The following is a 20,683-nucleotide window of genomic DNA, read 5'->3' as shown; positions in this document are numbered from 1 at the left end:
GTTGACCACTACAACATTTATTGTGGCCCGCCACACCATTTAAAGTGGACCAACATGCCATTTATTGTGGCCCAGCTTGTCATTTTTAGTGGCCCGCCAAACCATTTAACACGGCATACCACGCGATTTAATGTGGACCACCACAAAGTTTATAGTGGACCGCCACACCATTTGAAGTGGACCAGCACGCCATTTTTAGTGGCCCGCCAAACCATTTAACCTGACATACCACGCAATTTAATGTGGACCACCACAAAGTTTATCGTGGCCCGCCACACCATTTGAAGTGGACCAGCACGCCATTTTTAGTGGCCCGCCAAACCATTTAACCTGACATACCATGCTATTAACGTAGACCACTACAACATTGGCCCACCACACCATTAAAGTGGCCCAGCGTGCCAATAATGTGGCATACCACGCCATTTATTGTGGTCCACGCCATTTAAAGTGACTTACCAAGCCATTTAATTTGGTCCACCACACCATTTAAATTGGTCCAGCATGCCTATAATGTGGCATACCACGCCATTTATTGTGGTCCACGACATTTAAAGTGACCTACCAAGCCATTTATTGTGGACCAACACACAATTTATTATGGCCCACCACGCCATTTAACATGGCATACTACGCCATAAATGTGGACTACTACAACATTTACTGTGGCCCACCACTCCATTTAACGTGACCCAGCATGCCAATAATGTGGCATACCACGCCATTTATCGTGGTCCACGCCATTTAAAGTGAAGTGAATTAGTGAATTTTATTTATATAGCCCTTTTCTCTAGTGACTCAAAGGGCTTTACATAGTAAAACCCAATATCTAAGTTACATTTAAACCAGTGTGGGTGGCACTGGGAGCAGGTGGGTAAAGGGTCTTGCCCAAGGACACAACGGCATTGACTAGGATGGCGGAAGCGGGAAGCGAACCTCAACCCTCAAGTTGCTGGCACGGCCGCTCTACCAACCGAGCTAAAACCGCCCCAAGTGACCTACCAAGCCATTTAATTTGGCCCACCACACCATTTAAAGTGACCCAGCATGCCAATAATGTGGCATAGCATGCCATTTATCGTGGTCCACGCCATATACAGTGACCTACCAAGCCATTTGTTGTGGCCCAACACACCATTTATTATGGCCCACCACACCATTTATTGTGGTCCACGCCATTTATTGTGGCCCACCACACCATTAAAAATGGCCCAGCATGCCAATAAAGTGGTATACCCCGCCATTTATCGTGGTCCACGGCATTTATTGTGGCCCACCACGCCGTTTAAAGTGGCCCAGCATGCCAATAAAGTGGTATATCGCACCATTTATTGTAGTCCACGCCATTTAAAGTGACCTACCAAGCCATTTAATTTGGTCCACCACACCATATAAATTGGTCCAGCATGCCAATAATGTGGCATACCATGCCATTTATTGTGGTCCACGCCATTTATTGTGGCCCACCACGCCGTTTGAAGTGGCCCAGCATGCCAATGAAGTGGTATATCACGCCATTTATTGTAGTCCACGCCATTTAAAGTGACCTACCAAGCCATTTAATTTGGTCCACCACACCATTTAAAGTGACCCAGCATGCCAATAATGTGGCATGCTGGGCCATTTATTGTGGTCCACGCCATTTAAAGTGACCTATCAAGCCATTTAAATCGGCCCAACACACCATTTATCATGGCCCACCACGCCGTTTATCTCAGCATACCACACCATTTATCACGGCCCGCTATGCCGTTTAAATGGCATGCCATGCAATTTAATTGTAGCACAACACTTCATTTATTGTGGCTCTCACACCATTCAATGTGGCATACCAAGCCATTTAATGTGACTCAACACACCATTTATTATGGCCCACCAAGCCATTTAATGTGGCACACCATGCCATTTAATGTGGCATACAACACCATTTCATATGATCCACCACACCATATATCACGACGCGCCATGCCATTATAAATGGCACGCCACGCAATTTAATGTGGCACAATACGTCATTTATTGTAGCTCTCACACCATTCAGTGTGGCATACCAATGCCAATTCACATTGCCCACCACGCCATTTATTGTGTCATACCATACAATTTAAAGTGGCCTGCCACACTATTTAATTTGGCCCGCGACATCATTTAATGTGGCCTGCCAGAATATTTAAATGGCCCGCCACACCATTTAATGTGGGATACCAAGTTATTTAAAGTGCCATACCACACCGTTTACTGTGGACCACCACACCATATAATGTGACCACTACAACATTTGTATTAGCCCGCCACACCATTTAAAGTGGACCAGCACGCCATTTATTGTGCCCCAGCATGCCATTTATTGTGGCCCGCCAAACCATTTGCCATAGCATACCACGCTATTTAATGTGGACCACTACAACATTTGCTGTGGCCCACGACACCATTTAAAGTGACCCAGTCTGCCAATAATGTGGCATACCACGCCATTTATCGTGGTCCACGCCATTTAAATTGACCTACCAAGCCATTTAATGGCCCGCCACACCATTTAAAGTGGTCCAGCACACCATTTATTTTTCCCCAGCATGCCAATTATTGTGGCCTGCCAAACCATTTACATGGCATACCACGCTATTTAAAGTGAAACACTACAACAGTTATCGTGGCCCGCCACACCATTTAAATTGGCCCAGCACGCCATTAATCATGGCCCAGCTGGCCATTTAAAGAGGCCCGCCACACTATTTAACATGGCATACCACGCCATTTAATGTGGACCACAACAACATTTATCGTGGCCCGCCACACCATTTAAAAAGTGTCCCAGCACGCCATTTATTGTGGCGCAACACACCATTTATATGGCCCGCCACGCCATTTCATATGGTCCACCATGCCATTTATTGTGGCATACCACGCCATTTATTGTGGTCCACACCATTTAAAGTAGGTTACCAAGCCTTTTAACGTGGGGCAACACACCATTTATTACTGACCACAGAACTTTCCTCCAGAAGGTCTTACTTATCTTTGTCCATGTGATGTCAGATGAAACAAAAATGTAGCTGTTTGGCCACAATACCCAGCAATATATTTGGAGAAGAAAAGGTAAGCTCTTTAATCCAAGGAACACCATTCCTACTGTCAAGCATGGTGGTGTTAGTATTATGCTCTGAGCATGATTTTGCTGCCAATGGAACTGGTGCTTTACAGAAAGTAAATGGGACCGTTAAAAACGGAGGATTACCTCCAAATTCTTCAGGACAACCTAAAATCACCGATCCCAAGGTTGGGTCTTGGGCGCAGTTTGGTGTTCCAACAGGACAATGACCCCAAACACACGTCAAAAATGGTAAAGGAATGACTAAATCAGGCTAGAATTAAGGTTTTAGAATTGCCTTCCCAAAGTCCTGAGTTAAACATGTGGACAATGCTGAAGAAACAAGTCAATTTCCGAAAACCAACAAATTTAGCTGAACTGCACCAATTTTGTCAAGAGCAGTGGTCAAAAATTCAACCAAAGGCTTGTGGATGGCTACCAAGAGTGCCTTATTGCAGTGAAACTTGCCAAGGGGTCATGTAAGCAAATATTAACATTGCTCTAAGTATACTTTTGACCCAAATAGTCACATGTTCAGTAGACCCATGATAAATTCATAAAAGAACCAAACTTCATGAATGTCTCTTGTGACCAACAAGTATGTGCTCCAATTACTCTATCACAAAAAAATGAGTTGTAGAAATTATTGGAAACTCAAGACAGCCATGACGTAATGTTCTTTTGACCATTACTGTATATATACAAACCCCGTTTCCATATGAGTTGGGAAATTGGGTTGAATGTAAATATAAAAGGAATACAATGATTTGCAAATCCTTTTCAAATCATATTCAGTTGAATGCACTACAAAGACAAGATATTTGATGTTCAAACTCATAAACTTTGTTTTTTTTTGCAAATAATAATTAACTTAGAATTTCATGGCTGCAACACGTGGCAAAGTAGTTGGGAAAGGGCATGTTCACCACTGTGTTACATCACCTTTTCTTTTAACAACACTCAATAAACTTTTGGGAACTGAGGAAACTAATTGTTAAAGCTTTGAAAGTGGAATTCTTTCCCATTCTTGTTTTATGTAGAGCTTCAGTCATTCAACAGTCCGGGGTTTCCGTTGCATAATGCGCCACACATTTTCAAAGGGAGACAGGTCTGGACTGCAGGCGGGCCAGGAAAGTACCTGCACTCTTTTACTACGAAGCCATGCTGTTGTAAGACGTGGCTTGGTATTGGTTTGCTGAAATAAGCAGGGGCGTCCATGATAACGTTGCTTGGATGACAACATGTTGCTCCAAAACCTGTATGGACCATTCAGCATTAATGGTGCCTTCACAGATGTGTAAGTTACCCATGCCTTGGGCACTAATACACCCCCATACCATCACAGATGCTGGCTTTTGAACTTTGCGCCTATAACAATCCGGATGGTTATTTTCCTGTTTGTTCCAGTGGACACCACGTCCACAGTTTCCAAATATAATTTGAAATGTGGACTCGTCAGACCACAGAACACTTTTCCACTTTGCATCAGTCCATCTTAAATGAACTCGGGCCCAGCGAAGCCGGCGGCGTTCCTGGGGGTTGTTGATAAATGGCTTTCGCTTTGCATAGTAGAGTTTTAACTTGCACTTACAGATGTAGCGACCAACTGTAGTTACTGACAGTTGTTTTATGAAGTGTTCCTGAGCCCATGTAGTGATATCCTTTACACACTGATGTCGGTTTTTGATGCAGTATCGCCTGAAGGATCAAAGGTCCGTAATATCATGGCTTACATGCAGTGATTTCTCCAGATTCTCTGAACCTTTTGATGATTTTTCGGACCATAGATGGTAAAATCCCTAAATTCTGTGCAATAGCTCGTTGAGAAATGTTGTTCTAAAACGGTTCGACAATTTGCTTACAAATTGGTGACCCTCGCTCCATCCTTGTTTGTGAATTACTTAGCATTTCATGGAAGCTGCTTTTATTGCCAATCATGGCACCCACCTGTTCCCAATTAGCCTGCACATCTGTGGGATGTTCCAAATAAGTGTTTGATGAGCATTCCTCAACTTTATCAGTATTTATTGCCACCTTTCCCAGCTTATTTTTTCATGTGTTGCTGGCATCAAATTTTAAAGTCAATGATTATTTGCACACAAAAAAAATGTTTGTCAGTTTGAACATCAAATCTGTTGTCTTTGTAGCATATTCAACTGAATATGGGTTGAAAATGATTTGCAAATCATTGTATTCTCTTTATATTTACATCCAACACAATTTCCCAACTCATATTATTATAAGGGGTTTGTATATATTTATATGATTACATTTATTAAAAAGTAATGGAGCTGAAGTCTCACGAGATCTGCTGACAAGATAGAGATGGTTTGACTTTGAGAATTGAAAATTTTGGTTGAACGACTAACTTTTTATTTATTTTTTGCATTTTTTTCTTGTTTTGCTTCCAGGGTACGGTTGTTTTAGAAGAGGTACGTGTTTGCAATTTCATTTAGCATTCAAATTTCCACGACAGCATGGATGCTGGTCCTGACTCATCATCTCCTCGACTCCTTAGTGCCCGGAAGCTCAGGTGTGTTTGTGTGAAAGAGGAGAACGAGGCCCCCCAGGAGTTACCGTGAGTTTTTGCGGGCTAAAAATCTAAGTTTATTAATATTAACGTTCAGTAAGAATGTTGAAAAATGTCTCACTTCAGGGCAGGAAAGGCGACCCGGGTTACCGAGGTCCGCCTGGTCCCAAAGGAGGGAGGGTAGGTCACAGGGAACGATGAGACAAAATGAGAACAAAACACAATTAGTCATTTTTAGGCCTGATTATTTATTTTGTCTTCACTAAAGGGGGAACCCGGCATGAACGGCCGACCGGGAGTTGAGGGTCCAGAGGTAAAATGTATCCTGGTCTATCTTGCATAGTTTATGTGGGGATGAGGAGGCTCTTATTGTGAAAGGCTGTCTTTGCAGGGTCGCCAGGGCTACAAAGGCAACAAAGTAAGAATCTCTCATCCTCATATTACCGAAAGATGTATTGTAAAATCCACCGCTTTTAAAAAATGTTTCTTTTAGGGGGAGAGAGGAGATTGTGGACCACCTGGGGGTAAAGGTGACCTCGTATGTGCTTCATTAACAAGATTATTTGTTCTTAATTAACACTTGGAATTAATGAAATGTCGTCTTTTAGGGTTTGGAGGGGCCACCTGGACTACGAGGAGCAAAGGGAAAACAGGTAACTTTTAGTGGATGAAATATGTAAAAAAAAATTTTTTAAATAAAACATTGTAAAATTATAGCAGGGCTAAAAATATTGAAGTTTAAGTTCTTGCAAAACGAGTACGAAGTCTTAGGAATTAGGTCACACTATTCAAAAGTCGGATTTTTACAAGAAGGTACAATTCAATGAGGAAAAGCATACATCGTAAAAATGTGAGTCCGAGTAAAGTACACACCCTGTTTACATATGAGTTGGGAAATTGTGTTGGATGTAAATATAAACGGAATAAAATGATTTGCAAATCCTTTTCAACCCATATTCAGTTGAACGCACTACAAAGACAAGATATTTGATGTTCAAACTCATAAACATTATTTTTATTTCTGCAAATAATCATTAAATAAAGTAAAGGATATCACCACACGGGCTCAGGAACACTTCATAAAACCACTGTCAGTAAAAATTATACTATGCAAAGCGAAAGCCATTTATCAACAACACCCAGGAACGCTGCCAGCTTTGCTGGGCCCGAGCTCATCTAAGATGGACTGATGCAAAGTGGAAAAGTGCTCTGAGGTATGACGAGTCCACATTTTAAATTTATTTTATAATTAACTTGGAATTTCATGGCTGCAACACGTGCCAAAGTAGTTGGGAAAGGGCATGTTCACCACTGTGTTACATCACCTTTTCTTTTAACAGCACTCAATAAAGGTTTGGGAACTGAGGAAACTAATTGTTGAAGCTTTGAAAGTGGAATTCTTTCCCATTCTGGTTTTATGTAGAGCTTCAGTAGTTCAACAGTCCGGGGTCTCAGCTGTCGTATTTTACGCTTCATAATGCGCCACACATTTTCAAAGGGAGACAGGTCTGAACTGCAGGCGGGCCAGGAAAGTACCCGCACTCTTTTTTCACGAACCCACACTGCTGAATGTGGCTTGGCATTGTCTTGCTGAAATAAGCAGGTGCATCCATGAAAAAGACGGCGCTTAGATGGCAGCATATGTTGTTCCAAAACCTGTATGTACCTTTCAGCATTAATGGTGCCTCCACAGATGTGTAAATTACCCATGCCTTGGGCACTAATGCACCTCAATACCATCACAGATGCTGGCTTTTGAACTTTGCGTCGATAACAGTCTGGATGGTTCGCTTCCCCTTTGGTCCGGATGACACGATGTCGAATATTTCCAAAAACAATTTAAAATGTGGCCTTGTCAGAACACAGAACACTTTTCCACTTTGCATCAGTCCATCTTAGATGATCTCGGGCCCAGAGAAGCCGGCGGCGTTTCTGGATGTTGTTGATAATTGGCTTTCGCTTTGCATAGTAGAGCTTTAACTTTCACTTACAGATGTAGCGACCAACTGTATTAAGTGACAGTGGTTTTCTTAAGTGTTCCTGAGCCCATGTGGTGATATCCTTTAGAAATTGATGTCAGTTTTTGATACAATGCCGATCGAAGGTCACTGTTATTCAATGTTGGTTTCCGGCCATGCCGCTTACGTGGAGTGATTTCTCCAGATTCTCTGAACCTTTTGATGATATTATGGACCGTAGATGTTGAAATCCCTAAATTTCTTGCAATTGCACTTTGAGAAACGTTCTTTTTAAACTGTTTGACTATTTGTTCACGCAGTTGTGGACAAAGAGGTGTACCTCCCCCCATCCTTTCTTGTGAAAGACTGAGCGATTTTTGGGAAGCTGTTTTTATACCCAATCATGGCACCCACCTGTTCCCAATTAGCCTGCACACCTGTGGAATGTTCCAAATAAGTGTTTGATGAGCATTTCCCAGCTTTATCTGTATTTATTGCCACCTTTTCAAACTTCTTTGTCACGTGTTGCTGGCATCAAATTCTAAAGTTAATAATTATTTGCAAACAAAAAAAAAATGTTTATCAGTTTGAACATCAAATATGTTGTCTTTGTAGCATATTCGATTGAATATGGGTTGAAAATGATTTGCAAATCATTGTATTCCGTGTATATTTACATCTAACACAATTTCCCAACTCATATGGAAACGGGGTTTGTAGAAACCTCAGTCAAATGTGACCAGCGTGTACAAAAAAAAAAATACTACAGGAGTAAAACGACAGAATAACGAGAACAATGTCGTAATTGCAAGCCCAAATAAAGCCTTAATGATTTTTTGGGCCGTATTTTTTTTTACATTCCCAGTCGGAACTGAATGCAAACAAAATCGCAATTTTACAATAACTCTGACAGGCTTGGTCAAAAATGGGACTCAGATGCAGAGTAGGGAACAATCCAGCAGGCTTTTATTTTGAAAGTTTCTTTTCCCCTCCAGAGTCAGGGCAGCTCAACATAGGCTATAACCTGACTAGTCGGCGAAAAAAGTGTTCCACAAAAAGGAACAACCGAAAATCACTCCGAAAGGAGGAAACACACAAACAATAACGAACTAAACTTGCCGCAGGATATAATCTATGAAATTTATCGTAAACAAACAAAAACGCTCCAAAAGGAGGGAGAAACAATAACCATAAAATGTCTACACTGTATGTTAACTAAAAAAGGCTAACAAAAAGTGTCACTCAAAAAATTGAGGAAAAGGAAGAACTGTAAGAAAAAAATGAAAACTCACCAAACTAAATAAGCAAAATCACTCTGCTGAGGAGGAGAAAAAGAAAAACTCAAAATATCAACAAGGGAATTCAGGATCAAGAAATTAAAACAAGAGACGAGGCAAGGCATGGACAAACGAGACAATCGGGCACAGAACAAAGGGAGGTGTGGGCTTATAAGACACACGAGGAGAATGGGGAACAGGTGGAAAGAATCAGGGGTCAGGGCTGATGTCAGACTGATGAAACAAAAGGAAGGGCAAGTGACCTGAAACGGGAGGAAAGTTGCTTTTCAAACTAAAACATGCAATTCACAAAACAGAAAAAACCAAAACAAGACATCCCTCACCGCTGTGTAACAAACACACTCATATACTCACAAGAAAAACGGTAATTTTGCAAGGAGTCGCAACTTTCACCAGCAAGTTGTCATAAATAGTAAAGTCCAAATATTAAGAGAATAAAGTCGATATGTTGTAGTTTTACATGTCATCAGTTTTAATTACAATCGGGCGGGTAATTATAAAGTATTTTTACAATAATTTTACGAATTCCATTTTCATTCGACAAGTATAGTGGTTCACGGGATACAAGTGACCCAGGTTACGAGTTATTCGGGATACGAGCTGTTTCTCGGCAAATGTTTATGTTTTAGGATACAAGCAATAATTTGGGGTTACAACCTCCTAACCGCTAAACCCCTAAGATCCGTTCTCTAAAACATGTGTAGTCCACTCGCAGTTGGAGCGTAGCACTGAAGCAGAATGAGTCGATCACGCCAGCCGAGTACGTTAAGATAATATCTATACTAAACGTCGGACATTTATCCATGAAAATATGGAGAAGCTGCTTGATGGAGACGTGGCTGAAAGGAGATAGTCTGGTTTCCAAGGTAGACATGCCTTTATTATTATTATAACATTACTTCACAAAACTGTTTTTACGACGATACATTCTATCATACTGTGTTTTAGGCCATAATTCTTGTCTAAAAGTTGATTTTTTTTCTTTTAAAAAGGGTGTTACATGGAAAATGTTGCTGTTTTAGGCAAACAAGCATGGAATAAATTGTTTATGAGTTTTAATGGGCGGCGCTGTTTCGCAATAGGAGTTTTCACAGAACCAATCAAACTCTTATCCCACAGTACCACTAAAGTCCAAATTTTAACGGCAACCAAATCTTAATTAGTTTATGATAATTGTAATGATAAAAAACAATTACATAGCGATATTATGAGGAAAACGTTTTATTTGAAATCGTTTTTATGACATTGTTGTCATCTACTAAAAAAAAATTTTTATTTAAATTTTGTATTTTATGAAACTTAAGTCGTAAAAGTTTTATGTTACATATTTTTATTACATTTTCTTACACTTTTTAAAAATACAATTCAAATAAAAGTTATAGAATTGTGAGAATACATTAGTAAATACAAAAAAATGTTAAATAGTTATCATAATTGTAATAATAATTTAAAAAGACAGTAATATGAGGAAATTGTTTTATTTAAAATCTTTTTTAGGACATTGTCGTTATCTACTAAAAAATTGTTTTTTATTTAAATGTTGTATTTTATGAGACTTAAGTCGTAAAAGTTTTATGTTACATATTTTTATTACATTTTCTTACAGTTTTTAAAAACAAAATTCAAATTAAAGTTATAGAATTGTGAGAATACATTAGTAAATACAAAAACCAATTGTAATAGTTATCATAATTGTAATAATAATTTAAAAAAGACAGTAATATCATAAGGAAATTGTTTTATTTAAAATCTTGTTTTATGAAATTGTCGTTATCTACTAAAAATACTTTATTATTTAAATGTTGTATTTTATGAGACTTAAGTTGGAAAAGTTGTATTTTACATATTTTTATTGCATTTTTTTGCACTTATTAAAAATGAAATTAAAATAAAAGTTATAAAATTGTGAGAATACATTAGTAAATACAAAAAAATTATTTGTTAAATAGTTATAATTATAATAATAATTTTTTAAAAAGACAGCAATATCATGAGGAAAACATATTTTTTTAAAAATCTTTTTAATGAGATTTTCGTCATGTACTAAAAAAGGTTTTATTTAAATGTTGTATCTTATGAGATTTAAGTTGTAATATCATAGGAAAAAAGTTTTATCATACATATTTTTATTACATTTTCTTACTCTTCTTAAAAATAAAATTCAAATAAAAGTGATAGAATTGTGAGAATACATTAGCAAATACAAAAAAATTGATTTGTTAAATAGTTAGCATAATTGTAATAATAATAAAAAAAGACAGTAATATCATGAGGAAAACGTTTTAATTAAAATATGTTTTATGACATTTTTGTCATGTATTAAAACATTTTTTAATCAACATTTTGTATAAGATTTAAGTTGTAATATCATAGGGATAACGTTTTATTTCACATATTTTTATTACATTTTCTTACACTTCTTAAAAATAATATTCAAATAAAATGTATAGAATTGTGAGAATACATTAGTAAATACAAAAAAAATAATTTGTGAAATAGTTATCATAATTGTAATTTAAAAAAAAAAGACAAAGTAATATGAGGATTTTTTAATTTAACATTTTTATGACCTTTTCGTCATATACTAAAAAAATGTTTTATTTAAATTTTGTATAAGATTTAAGTTGTAATATCATAAGAAAAAACATTTTATTTTACATATGTAATTACATTTTCTGGACATAGTAAAATACGTAAATTGTTCAAAATGTAAATTTAAAAAGGATTTTCTGAGAATTATTTTGTAATATAACAAGGATTTATATCATTTTTATTACATTTTCTTGAGGTAATAAAATACAAAGCATTTTATATATATATATATATATATATATATATATATATATATATATATATATATATATATATATATATAATGATTAATAGTTAAGGTAACATTTTAAGTATAAAGTTGTAAAATAATTGAGTCATTAAAATACCAGAAAAAAAATATATAAATAAACTAAATGAATTACTAATAAATTAAATATAATTAAAATTACTGGCAAATATTTTTGTAATTTTGAGTATAAAGGTAAATTGGAACGATTTGGTATTTTAATAAGAATAAAGTGGAAATATTGCATTAAAAAAATCTCTGTTATACAATCCTGTCGTCAAGCATCACAAAGCAAAAAGCGCAAATTGAGTTCAGTTTAGTGACAATTCCGTCCTCTTTTCATTATTTTACGTCCCCGCCGTCCTTCGATACAAAAGGCGAACATCAAACTGTCCACTGTGACGACTGCTCGTGGAATCTCGTCTTTGTTCACCTCTGCACTAATGGAATGTGAATATTGGCTTCCAGCTAATCCGGAGTCCAAAGCTGGGAAATCAGGCTTGCAGGATATTTTTCTTTTGCAGGAACACACTTTGTATGGCGGGATTACCACAGTGACCTGGACGCTTAGTTGTCGGAATAATAAAATTGTGTTGCTTTTTGAGCTGGGTCTGAGAAGCTGAGGAACATGAAAGACCTGGATGTTGACTTAAATCCACCTCTTGTGTGATTTTTATTCATCTGACCTGCTACATGACTACCTTTTTTACACCATTCTTTTGTCACGTGTGAGAACAGGGGTGTCCAAAGTGCCACCTGGGGTGGATTTGGGGCCCGCAGCTTGTTATTTTTGACCCGCAACATGACACACTTCCAAACTTTCCAAAAATGGAAATGTTTTTTTTTTACAAAAACTGTCACCTGCAAACCAAAATGTTTATCCGTACCTCATTTCTGTCATGATGAACATGTAAACAATTTTTTTCCGCAACATTTGCTGCTCATTTAGTTTCCGGGATTAAAAATAAAATTCAAATAAATGAGAATACATATGTAAATACACAAATATATATATATTTTTAAATAGTTTTAACAATTGTAATGATAAATAAAAAGATTACATAATATCATGAGGAAAAAGTTTTATTTAAAATCTTTATGACATTTTCATCATGTACTAAAAAATGTTGTATTTAAATTTTGTATTTTATAAGATTTAAGTTGTAATATTGTGAGAAAAAAGTTGTATTTTACATATTTTTATTATATTTTCTTTTCATAGTAAAATACAAATAAATTAAAAAATGTAAATTACATTTTTTTAAATGAGAATTAAGTATATATAAGTATATATATAATAAGGATTTTTTATTTTATTTGTATAACTCGTATTACATTTTCTAGAGGTAATAAAATACAAAACATTTTTTATTTAATAGTTAAGGTAAAATTTTACAATTATGTAGTTGTAACTATATGAGTTTGTAAATGCAAAAAATATTTTTAAATAGTTATTATAATTGTAAAAATAAATTTAAAAAAATTACTTAGTAATATCATGAGGAAAACGTTTTATTTAAAATCTTTTCTATGACACTTTTGTCATGTACTAACAAAATGTTGTATTTACATTTTTTATTTTATAAGATTTAAGTTGTAAAATCGTGAGAAAAAAGTTGTATCTTACATATTTTTATGAATTTTCTTGACATAGTAAAATACAAAAATTGTTAAAAATGTAAATTACATCCATCCATTTCTACCGCTTATTCCCTTTGGGATCGCTAGAATAATTTATTTATGAGAATTAAGTTGTAATATAATAAGGATTTTTTTTGTAATAACTTGTACTACATTTTCTTGATGTAATAAAATACAAAACATTTCTAATTTAATAGTTAAGGTAACATTTTACAAGTTCAAAGTTGTAACTTTATGAGTTTGTAAATACAAAAATATTTTTTTCAATAGTTATAATTGTAATGATAAATTTAAAAAATTATACAGTAATATCTTGAGGAAAACGTTTTATTTAAAATCTTTTTTATGAAATTTTCGTCATGTACTAAAAAAATTTTGTATTTAAAATTTGTATTTTATAAGATTTAAGTTGTAATATCATGAGAAAAAGGTTGTAACATATTGTATTACCTTTTCTTGTTATAATAAAATACAAAATTGTTAAAAATGTAAATTAAATTTTTTTCAATGTGAATTAAGTTGTAATAAATAAAAATGATGTTTTTGTAATTTGTATAACTTGTATTACATTTTTTTGACTTAATAAAATACAAAACATTTTTAATTTAATAGTAAAGGTAACATTTTAAATGTATAACGTAACTTTATGAGTTTGTAAATATTTTTTTTTTTTAAATAGTTATCATGATTGTAATAATGAATTTAAAAAAATACATAGTACCATCATGAGGAAACCGTTTTATTCAAAATCACTTTTATGATATTTTCATCATGTACTAAAAAAAAAAATTGTATTTAAATTTTGTATTTTATAAGATATATATTTATAAGTTGTAATATCATGAGAAAAAGTTTTATCTTACATATTTTTTATTACATTTTCTTGACACAGTAAAATAAAAAATTGTGAAAAATGCAATTTTTTTATGAGAATTAAGTTGTAGTATAATAAGGATGTTTTTGTAATTTGTATAACTGGTACTACATTTTCTTGAGGTAATAAAATAGAAAACATTTTTAATTTAATAGTTAAGGTAAAATTTTACAAGTTCAAAGTTGTAACTTTATGAGTTTGTAAATACAAAAATAATATTTTTTTTAATAGTTATCATAATTGTAATGATGAATTAAAAAAAATTATATAGTAAAATCTTGAGGAAAACGTTTTATTTTAAATCTTTTTTATGAAATTTTTGTCATGTACTAAAAAATGTATTTAAAATTTGTATTTTATAAGATTTAAGTTGTAATATCATGAGAAAAAAGTTGTAACTTACATATTTTATTACCTTTTCTTGTTATAATAAAATACAAAATTGTTAAAAATTAAAATTACATTTTTAATGTGAATTAAGTTGTAATAAATAAAAAGGATGTTTTTGTAATTTGTATAACTTGTATTACATTTTCTTGACTTAATAAAATACAAAACATTTTTAATTTAATAGTTAAGGTAAATTTTTTCATGTATAACATCGTAACTTTATGAGTTTGAAAATACAATTTAAAAAAAAATAGTTATCATAATTGTAATAATACATTTGAAAAAATACATAGTAATATCATGAGGAAAACGTTTTATTCAAAATCTTTATGATATTTGTATTTTATAAGATTTAAGTTGTAATATGAGAAAAAAGTTTTATCTTACATAGTTTTATTACATTTTCTTAACATAGTAAAATACAAAAATTGTTAAAAATGTAATATTTTTATGAGAATTAAGTTGTAGTATAATAAGGATGTTTTTGTAATTTGTATAACTGGTATTACATTTTCTTGAGGTAATAAAATAGAAAACATTTTTAATTTAATAGTTAAGGTAAAATTTTACAAATATAATGTTGTAACGTACAAGAAGGAAGTGATAACACCGTGTTTTGAAATGTATAACTAGGGGGGAATTATCATTTTCATGCGGAAAAATAAGTCAATTAAAATATTACACACAAAAAAGTTGAATTTTTCAACAAAAAAGTGTGAGAAAAATGCAACTTAAAAGAAATAAGTCATAATTTCTTAGTTATAAATGTATAATTACTCAACAGTAAAGTCATAGTATCAAGTCATCATTTTATAAGGATAGGTGCAAATTTAAAAATAAAGGTGAATAATAAAAAACAAGTTCTAATTTCACGTAATGTAATGACAAAGTATTTTTTTTTACAAGCAAAAACAAATGAAATGATTAAAATTTGTAATCGTATACATAACAGTTCAGAGCTTATAATAATTAAGAAGAATCAACATTTGCATACATTTTTGAAATATGTCCATCTTCACTATATTAAATGAACAGAAAGCTATTTGACCGGACAAAATTAAACGTTTCATCCAATTGGAAGATTACCATGAATTGATAAACGTGGACCCCCGACTTAAACAAGTTGAAAAACGTATTCGGGTGTTACCATTTAGCGGTCAATTGTACGGAATATGTACTGAACTGTGCAATCTACTAATAAAAATTTCAATCAATCAATCAAAAATGTAAGTGTTATTTTTTTTTTATCTTAGAAAATGACAACAACAACAACATAGTCTTGATGCTAAAAATCCAATCCTATTTTTTTATGTGGAATAAAGCCATTGTATGTATGTTGCAGGGGGAGTTTGGACCACCTGGAGACATTGGCCCTGAAGGACCACACGGACAAAAAGTAATTTTAACGAGCTTTCAAAGAAAAAGGCAACATCACGAAAGTCTTCTGTGGGACAAAACAGCACTGTATGTTTATTAAGGGTGTACTGTAGGGCAAAAAAGTATTTAGTCAGCCACCGATTATGCAAGTTCTCCCACTCAAAATGATGACAGAGGTCTGTAATTGTCATCATAGGTACACTTCAACTGTGAAAGACAGAATGTGCAAAAAAAATCCAGAAATTCACATTGTAGGAATTTTAAAGAATTTATTTGTAAATTATGGTGGAAAAAAAAGTATTTGGTCAAACATTCAAAGCTCTCACTGATGGAAGGAGGTTTTGGCTCAAAATCTCACGATACATGGCCCCATTCATTTTTTCCTTAACACGGATCAATCGTCCTGTCCCCTTAGCAGAAAAACAGCCACAAAGCATGATGTTTCCACCCCCATGCTTCACAGTAGGTGTGGTGTTCTTGGGAATCAACTCAGTATTCTTCTTCCTCCAAACACGACGAGTTGAGTTTATACCAAAGTGGATACATTGATGATACAGCAGAGGATTGGGAGAATGTCATGTGGTCAGATGAAACCAAAATACAACTATTTGGTATAAACTCAACTCGTCGTGTTTGGAGGAAGAAGAATACTGAGTTGCACCCCAAGAGCACCATACCTACTGTGAAGCATGGGGTTGGAAACATCATGCTTTGGGGCTGTTTTTCTGCTAAGGGGACAGGACGATTGATCCGTGTTAAGGAAAGAATGAATGGGGCCATGTATCGTGAGATTTTGAGCCAAAACCTCCTTCCATCAGTGAGAGCTTTGAATGGTTGACCAAATACTTCTTTTCCAATATAATTTACAAATAAATTCTTTAAAATTCCTACAATTTGAATTCCTGGATTTTTTTTTCACATTCTGTCTCTCACAGTTGAAGTGTACCTATGATGAAAATTACAGACCTCTGTCATCATTTTAAGTGGGAGAACTTGCACAATCGGTGGCTGAGTAAATACTTATTTGCCCCACTGTATGGGTATTTTGTCGGTTACTTTCCCAGAAAAGATGCAGGCATGGCCTTCGCTGTTATCATTTAGTGACTCAAGTTCCTCGAGTTCATACAACATGTGCACTGTGGCAAACTCAGTGACCTTTCAAGAGGAATGAAGCTTGAGCTGACGTACAGTTTTTTGACAAAGATGTCTTTATCGGCAGCAAATATGATTGATTTACGGCACATGGGAAAATATTACATATGCATTCGGAGCACGGGGGACAAAGCTCTCTTCTTTAGCCCCAAAATGCCACAAAAAGGTTGCAGCTATGAACTGTTTGGTTCTTTGACAACAGGGGTGTCAAACTCGTTTTCACTGAGGGCCACATCGCAGTTACTGCTTCACTCAGAAAAAAACGCTTGAAACTGTAATTATATAATAAAATAAATGTATAAGGATTCATCTCATGATATTATGACACAATTGCTTATTCATTTGATGATTATTTTTATGTACTGTGTGGAAAAAATTGTGTAGGCTGGCAAATCAGTGGCCAGAATTTTATCGTACAATTTACGATGATTTTTCAGCATGTTACTTTAAATCGAAAAATGTTACCACGGTTTCGTTTCGTAAAATCTGTGGTTGTATTGTTTTTATGATGTATTAGTGCAAAATAGGAAAACGTACCATTGTTTTTTTACGTTGAAATTCTGGTGACGGACCGGCCAGTTTTTTTGCGTAAAATTCATGGTTACAGTTGGTTTTCTGGTATGTTTGTGTATATAGAAAAACTATTTTTTACGGTAAAATTCTGGCAACAGAACAACCATTTATTTATCGTACAATCTATGGTTGTTGTTTTTACGATGTTTAAGTGTAAATAAAAAAAACATATTACTTTTTTAACGATAAGATTCTGGTCACAGAGAGGCCAGTTTTTTATCGTAAAATTCATGGTTTCTGTTTTTACGATGGAGTAGTATAAATAGAGAAACGTATCACTGCTTTTTTACAGTAAAATTCTGGCGACAGAGCGGCCAGTTTTTTATCGTAAAATTCATGGTTCCAGTTGGTTTTACGATGATTTAGTGTAAGTGGAAAAATGTACCACTGTTTTTTTACGGTAAAATTCTGGCAACAGAATCTCCCATTTTTTATCGTAAAATTCATGGTTACTGTGGTTTTTACAATGTGTTAGTGTAAATAGATAAAAAGGTACCACTGTTTTTTTAATGGTAAAATTCGGCAACAGAGTGACCAGTTTTTTATCGTATAATTCAAGGTAACTGTTGTTTTTTACAATGTGGTAGTGTAAATATAAAAACGTATGTGTTTTTTTTATGGTAAAATTCTGACAACAGAACAACCATTTATTTATCGTAAAATCTACAGTTAAAAAAAGTTGTTGTTTTTACAATGTGTTAGTGTAAATAGAAAAAACATACCACTGTTTTCTACAGTAAAATTCTGGCGACAAAGCGACCAGTTTTTTTAATCGTAAAATTTGTTGTTTTTACTGTAAAATTTTGCCAAGAAAATAACCATTTATTCATCGTAAAATCTATGGTTGTTGTTTTTACGATGTGTAAGTGTAAATAGAAAAACATACCACTGTTCTTTTATGATAAAATTCTGGCGACAGAGCGACCATTTTTTTTAATCGTAAAATGTATTGTTGCTGTTGTTACTGTAAAATTTTGGCAACAGATCAACTATTTATTCATCATAAAATCTATGGTTGTTGTTACGATGTGTAAGTGTAAATAGAAAAACATACAACTGTTTTTTACAGTAAAATTCTGGCAACAGTACAACCATTTATTTATCGTACAATCCATGGTTTTGTTTTTACGATGTGTAAGTGTAAATAGAAAAACATACCAGTATTTTATTCATGATATAATTCTGGTGACAGAGCGGCCAGATTTTTATCGTAAAGTTCATGGCTACTGTTAATTACGATGTGGTAGTCTAAATAGAAAAACGTCTCAATGTTTTTTATGGAAAAATTCTGGCAACAGGGAAACCAGTATTTTATCGTAAAATTTATGGTTGCTGTTATTTTTATAAAGTGTTTGTGTACATAAAGAAATGTACCACTGTTTTTTACAGTACAATTCTGGCAACAGAACAACCAGTTATTTATCGTGAAATCTATGTTTGCTGTTGTTTTTACGGCATATTAGTGTAAAGAGAAAAACGTACCACTTTTTTTTTCACGGTAAAATTCTGGCGACAGAGCGACCAGTTTATCGTAAAATCTATGGTTGCTGTTGTTTTTACTATTTATTCGTGTAAATAGAAAAACATTATCACTGTTTTTAGGGGTAAAATTCTGGCAACAGAACAACCCGTTTTTTTAATCGTAAAATCTATGGTTGTTGTTGTATTTACGATGTATTAATGTAAATAAAAAACGGTACCAACGTTTCTTTAATGTAAAATTTTGGCGATAGAGCGCGCAGTTTTTTATTGTAAAATCCATGCTTGCTTTTGTTTTTACAATGTATTAGTGTAATTAGAAAAACATATCACCCTTTTCTTATTATAGAATTTTGGCAACAGAACAACCATAGATTTTCATCGGAAAATCTATGGTTGTTTTTACGATGTGAAAGTGTAAATAGAAAAACATACCACGGTTTTATCGTAATATTTATGGTTGCTGTTGTTTTTATGAAGTGTTCGTGTACATACAAAAATTTACAACTTTCTATTTACGGTAAAATTCTGGCAACAGAACCACCTATTTATTGTGAAATCTATGCTTGCTGTTGTTTTTACGGCATTTTAGTGTAAAGAGAAAAACGTACCACTTTTTTTTTCACGGTAAAATTCTGGCGACAGAGCGACCAGTTTTTTATCGTAAAATCTATGGTTGCTGTTGTTTTTACTATGTATTCGTGTAAATAGAAAAACATTATCACTGTTTTTAGGGGTAAAATTCTGGCAACAGAACAACCCGTTTTTTTAATCGTAAAATCTATGGTTGTTGTTGTATTTACGATGTATTAATGTAAATAAAAAACGGTACCAACGTTTCTTTAATGTAAAATTTTGGCGATAGAGCGCGCAGTTTTTTATTGTAAAATCTATGCTTGCTTTTGTTTTTACAATGTATTAGTGTAATTAGAAAAACATATCACCCTTTTCTTATTATAGAATTTTGGCAACAGAACAACCATAGATTTTCATCGGAAAATCTATGGTTGTTTTTACGATGTGAAAGTGTAAATAGAAAAACATACCACGGTTTTATCGTAATATTTATGGTTGCTGTTGTTTTTATGAAGTGTTCGTGTACATACAAAAATTTACAACTTTCTATTTACGGTAAAATTCTGGCAACAGAACCACCTATTTATTGTGAAATCTATGCTTGCTGTTGTTTTTACGATGTGTTAGTGTAAATACAAAAACATAACAGTTTTCTATGGTAAAATTGTGGTGTCATAGCGACCAGATTTTTATCGTAAAATTCATGGTTGCTGTTGATTTTGCTACGTATTAGTGGCAATAGAAAAACATTATCACTGCTTTTTAGGGTATAAGTCTGGCAACAAAACAACCATTTTTTTTATCGTAAAATATATGTTTTTTTTTATTTACGATGTATTAATGTAAATAGAAAAACGGTACCACTGTTTCTTTACTGTATAATTTTGGCAATAGAGCGGCTAGTTTTT

At 33.8% G+C, this 20,683-nt stretch overlaps 1 protein-coding gene and 1 long non-coding RNA gene across 2 annotated transcripts in view; one reads left to right on the top strand and one right to left on the bottom strand.

The window, feature by feature from the left end:
* col28a1b (collagen, type XXVIII, alpha 1b) overlaps positions 1 to 20,683 on the top strand; it is a 52,103-nt gene that overhangs the window by 11,912 nt on the left and 19,508 nt on the right. The window contains exons 4-11 of the mRNA XM_061915484.1: positions 5,500 to 5,520; positions 5,607 to 5,666; positions 5,745 to 5,798; positions 5,887 to 5,931; positions 6,010 to 6,036; positions 6,112 to 6,156; positions 6,227 to 6,271; positions 15,961 to 16,014. Coding sequence (XP_061771468.1) covers positions 5,500 to 5,520; positions 5,607 to 5,666; positions 5,745 to 5,798; positions 5,887 to 5,931; positions 6,010 to 6,036; positions 6,112 to 6,156; positions 6,227 to 6,271; positions 15,961 to 16,014 — 351 coding nt within the window. The remainder of the gene's footprint in view (positions 1 to 5,499; positions 5,521 to 5,606; positions 5,667 to 5,744; positions 5,799 to 5,886; positions 5,932 to 6,009; positions 6,037 to 6,111; positions 6,157 to 6,226; positions 6,272 to 15,960; positions 16,015 to 20,683) is intronic.
* LOC133561870 (uncharacterized) overlaps positions 1 to 20,683 on the bottom strand; it is a 36,597-nt gene that overhangs the window by 7,898 nt on the left and 8,016 nt on the right. The window lies entirely within an intron of this gene.

Source organism: Nerophis ophidion, linkage group LG11 (genome assembly GCF_033978795.1).
Source record: "Nerophis ophidion isolate RoL-2023_Sa linkage group LG11, RoL_Noph_v1.0, whole genome shotgun sequence".
NCBI classification, from domain to species: domain Eukaryota; kingdom Metazoa; phylum Chordata; class Actinopteri; order Syngnathiformes; family Syngnathidae; genus Nerophis; species Nerophis ophidion.
The sequence above is the reverse complement of the archived record's forward strand: the minus strand, read 5'-3'. Positions and strand labels throughout refer to the sequence as shown.